This window comes from Podarcis raffonei, chromosome 5 (assembly GCF_027172205.1).
Source record: "Podarcis raffonei isolate rPodRaf1 chromosome 5, rPodRaf1.pri, whole genome shotgun sequence".
NCBI classification, from domain to species: domain Eukaryota; kingdom Metazoa; phylum Chordata; class Lepidosauria; order Squamata; family Lacertidae; genus Podarcis; species Podarcis raffonei.
In genome coordinates, this window is record NC_070606.1 from 35,558,910 (window position 1) to 35,563,559 (window position 4,650).

At 46.5% G+C, this 4,650-nt stretch overlaps 1 protein-coding gene across 1 annotated transcript; it reads right to left on the reverse strand.

Moving 5' to 3' along the window:
* Positions 1-232: 232 nt before the first annotated feature.
* DKK1 (dickkopf WNT signaling pathway inhibitor 1) lies at positions 233-3,693 on the reverse strand. Its single transcript, XM_053388612.1, has 4 exons — positions 3,236-3,693; positions 2,934-3,096; positions 1,680-1,817; positions 233-852 (listed from the first exon to the last, which is right to left on the reverse strand). Exons 1-4 carry the CDS (start codon positions 3,443-3,445, stop codon positions 602-604), a joined length of 762 nt encoding a protein of 253 aa, XP_053244587.1. The 5' UTR covers positions 3,446-3,693; the 3' UTR covers positions 233-601.
* Between the last annotated feature and the right edge of the window lie 957 nt (positions 3,694-4,650).

Consider the following 4,650-nt stretch of genomic DNA (forward strand, 5'->3'; position numbering starts at 1 on the left):
CCTAGCACACCTACAATTAGAGATCTGAAACTCTTCCCCAGCGTTTGATCAAAACTGAAGAGTGTCAGATGTTTCAAACCTTTTCTAACTTGCAAGTATAATCCCTCCCTATAATTCTTAGGTTGGTGCTTCTACACTCACGGAGACAGTATGTGATCAGATATTACTGTACAAAAAGATTCGCAAATGATGGCTATAATTATTCCAACTAACAGAATCACCACCCAACAGATAATTAAAAGAAATTTATTTCACTTGTCAAAACAATAGGCTCAATAAAATAAAACCAGTGTGTACAACACATGTCACAATAGACAAGATCATGCAGCACTTCAGGAAAAATTAAAATCTCCCATCATGTACAGTTAAGTGCCACACCCAAGAATTTACAGACACAGTAATTTACTGTAATTAGTTACTTTTAAAAATAGTTCCCTAAAGAAACATGCTTCATCCTCCAGTTTTGAGGGGGCAAGATGCTGGAGTACTTTAGTGTAAACTCTAAAACATGTCAGTCCTTGGAGGTGATTTTTCCGGAACAAGAGTATCCCACACCTCAGTCTCTTTAAGTCCATCAGGTTTAGTAATAAAAATGCAACAGTTAATGCCTCTGGCAAGTATGTAGTCTGGGTGAGTTGCTGATTGTGTGGTCTCTTTGTATCCGACAAGTCAATCCATCCCCACAGCTGCATCTCTGGAAGATCTCCAAACCGTGAGCACCTTTCTTGCGGTGTTTTGTGCACACTTGGCCTTCCTTAAGAACCGGTTTGCAAATCTTGGACCAGAAATGACGGGCACAGCACAGTCCTTCCATACAATCTGAGGAGCGGAGGCATGAGTCACCTTCTTCACCTGAGGAAATAAAGGAAAGGGTAATTGAGAACAGAGCGATACTTGTTTATCCCTAGTCCTGTTTTCTCCTTAAGCAACTGCAGTGAAAGTGATAAGACACTGAACCAATGGTTTTCAAAGTGCTTCCCTGAAACCTTCACCATAACTCGCACATACCACAGGTATATGTGTGTTTATGCAGGAGCATAGGAAGGCCAGAGGCCAGTGCCACACAAGCTGAGTATGTGCCATAGAACTCTCTAACACAATTTGACAATATTAAGAGTTCCTTAGCAGATCCATTGTGTGAAAGTGTTCCCCATAAACAGGAATTTGCAAGCCACTGAACCAAACAAGCCATGTGTTGACAAAGGATGTTGCCCAGTTCTGAGAGCATGTCTTTGGGTTGCTGCTAACAGTTGTTGACATGTGTGTCCCACTATACAAGTACCATCCGTTGCAAGGAAAACTTTGTGGGGAAAGCAAGCTTCAAAATATTGGCCACCCAAGTGCTAGAAATGTGTACATAGTTATTGAGAATGTCACCATTTGAGGTTTCGAAAGGAAGCCTTCACAGCGGAAGGCATCAATTTTAAGAGAACCCTGGAAGGGATGAAATGCCTATATAGGGACTGGCATAAATATCAGATTTTTAAAGCACCACTGCAGTGGTCAAAACAGCAGTCTACAACACATTAGTTTGCAGCATGCAGTGGGACAATCACTCCCAACGCATCCATTATCAGTCAAGATCTACAATTGTTCCAAGACTTTGAAAAACCTTAAAAGTGCCATATTTGCCTTCTTTCCCACCCCACCCCAGCCTGTATAGCTGCTAACACCCTTACCTTTTGCATAGTGAAACTGGGATGAAATTGTGGTCCTTTTGGGGTGAAGGTCCAAAGTGCCATGGTCTGAATTCTCTATGACAGTCTCCTCAATCTCCCCAGGATGGAATTTATCATATTCCACTGGTACACAGATCCCTAATATAAACAAACCAAAACTCAGTGAAAACAAGCTGATAGCTATGGAAAACCATTTCAGTCTTCTGCTTTGTTGTTCCTGGGTAGACTCCCTCAGATGCTGGAGAAAATCTTGGTGCTCCGTTTATAAAACACATTTACACAGTGAAATACTCATACTATGTTGCATGCCTCGCATCCCTGAAGCCTATAACCTGTTCAGGACCTCAATGCTAGTGCCTAGTAATCCAGCTGTTTTGGGTAATTTACCTAGTTCTTTCTCCTACTGTTGGGAGTCCTCATTCAGGTGTTACTGAAAACCTGAAACACCACCAGGAACGAAAAGAAGCCTAAGCACTGGAATGGGCTTGCTGCTCTGTATTCTTCAAGCGCTTAGCCTGAGACAGCACAATCTATTCTGGAGCCAACTTCAGGGAGGGATCATAACTCAGAACACATGTCAGGCATGCAGAAGGTCTCTGGTTCATCTCCCACATCTCCATTTAAGAAGATTAGGTAGCTGATGACGGAAAAGCCCTCTTCTTGTCCAGCACTGGGCAGCTGCTACCATTCAGGGTAGACAATGCCAGCCTAGATGAAGCAATAGGGACTCTAGCTAAGGCAATGCCATTTATTACTGTGTTTTATCATCAGTTTTGAAATCCTAGCAGTCACCCTGCGTAAGTAACAGTCCTTCACTATACCATCAACTTTTGAGAGAGCATCCCAAGGCTCTCTGGCAAGATTAAACCCAAACATTCACCATAAGCAAGCACATCCTGCATTTAATTTAGAAGTCAGTCTCCCTATATTCAACGGTGCTTACTCCTAGGTAAGTGCTCTAGCAATTGCACATTGCCAGCCAAACTTCTCCCCACCACCACCACTCAATTGACAGGTAGGATGCTGGCCAAAAAGCCAATAGACTTTCCATTACTTCACCCGCAGCCAGACGGGCAGGTTTGGGGAGAGTGCTCTTTAAATACCCACATCATTTTATTTCACTATCATTCGAGGAAGGGCGCTTTCTACCTCCAGCACTAGAGCACCTTGCCCCCCCCCCGCCACTTTATACCGGTTTATCGACACCCAGCAGGTCCAGCCTCAGGCAAACAACCAAAGCCAAGCAACACTCACCGTTACTGCAATAAGTGCCCGGACAGCACATGGAGTCGCGATGGCAGCGCTTGCGGCGCCTGCGGCAGGCAAGACAGATCTGTGCCGCCGGGTAGCCCGGCAGGGCAGGGGTGGCGCAATACTCTCCCGCTCTGCAGTCGTCGTCCCCGATGCACGGATAGCCCTGCAGGAGAGGAAAAGCCAAGTGAGGAAGCGCCAGCGGAAAGGAGAAGGCTCCCAGGAGCCCCGTGGGTAGACGGTGACCCCCACCCCGCCTCTCCCTCTCGCGCGCAAAAAGACACACGCACACCCCAAACACATACCTGGTGCGGATCGACGGGGTGGTGCGTGTTACTTCCGTCGTACACCGACGGCGCCGGGGTGACTGGAAATCCGGCCGCCGCCGAGCTCTTAATGATGGCGTTGGAGATAGAAGCGGAGTTCTCCGCGGCGTCGGCGCAGCCAGAGAAAGAGAGAGCCAGCACCATCACTGTAACTAGACGGCAGGATCCGTCCGCGCACAACGTTAGCATATTTGCGACGGCGAGAATATTTTATAGCAGCTTGAAAGGTCACGGGTTCGGATCCAACTCGGTCTTGATTTTTTATTTTTATTTTTCAAAGCCCCCAAGTAGAGTGTGTGTGCAAATTCCCAGGAGATAAGGGTCCTTCGAGCCTTGCGGGGGAGTTTAAGAATCTCCGCTCGCTTCCTTTGAGCTGACTTTATACTCCCCGGGGTCCTAATTCCCGCCCCTTGGGGGGAGGGGGAGGGCGCGCAGCCCCGCCGAGGATGGGATTACAAAAGGATCATCCGGCGGAGGTGGGGGGGGGGAGAAGATGCGACGCACCCCCGCAAAGCCATTCGCTCATTGGGCGGATGTCCTAATTGGGGAACGGCCGGCGGGGAAATTCTCACTTGCTGCAATGCCATGAATCTTGATTTGATTTGGATACAGACGATTATTCAAAGAAAGCGGGGGGCGGGTGTTCCGCTGGCTTCGCAGCAGCTATCCCTTCGGAGCACCCAAAGAGGAAATTTATTGGTGTGAATTCTCTTCAGACAGTTCCGTGTTTTAGCTGTCCATGTAAGGTGCGCTGTCTAGGGAATAGGGCAAACCCCCCCCGTGCATATTTTAGCTCTGTGGCAATTACTTCCGAGTAAAAACGCATAATAAAACACTCCCTTTCCAGTGAACGCGTCTGGCTGCAATCACAAGCACGGTAACTTTGAAGCACTGAACATAGTGCTTACTTTCGAGAAAAATGAAGAGAAAGTGGGGAACGAAGGGTGACTCTGACTTTATAACAATGTCACCCCTCTTTCTCTTGCAGCCCCTATCATATTCAGTAGCGAATTAGATTATTAGTAAGAAGAGAGTGTTACCTTTGCAATCAATGTTAGACTGCAACCCTATGTAAGCTTTCCTGGAAGCAGGTACCACAGACCACAGTAGAGCTTACTTCTGAGTAGACGTGTACAAGATTTTTACCATTAACAAATTAGTTGCAGTGGAACAGGGCAACATTCCTTTGCTATGGAACATTAATAATAACTGAAGGTTACAATCAGGGCAAGCCCAAGACAGTTGTGTTTTTCTCTTTGTTTGTTTGTTTGTTTGTTTGTTTGTTTACATTTCTATCCCACCTTTCTTCCAAGGAGCTCAAGGTGGTGCATGTAGTTCTCTCAATTTAATCTTCACAACAACCCTGTGGGGCGGGTTATGCTGAGAGTGAGTGA

Excerpts from the sequence above, each read along its gene's own strand:
- DKK1 (XM_053388612.1), bottom strand. The coding sequence starts at position 3,445 with ATGCTAACGTTGTGCGCGGACGGATCCTGCCGTCTAGTTACAGTGATG. Across the intron at positions 3,097-3,235 it reads ACCCCGTCGATCCGCACCAG|GGCTATCCGTGCATCGGGGA; the intron begins GTATGTGTTTGG and ends CCTCTCCTGCAG. Across the intron at positions 853-1,679 it reads CCAGTTTCACTATGCAAAAG|GTGAAGAAGGTGACTCATGC; the intron begins GTAAGGGTGTTA and ends TTATTTCCTCAG.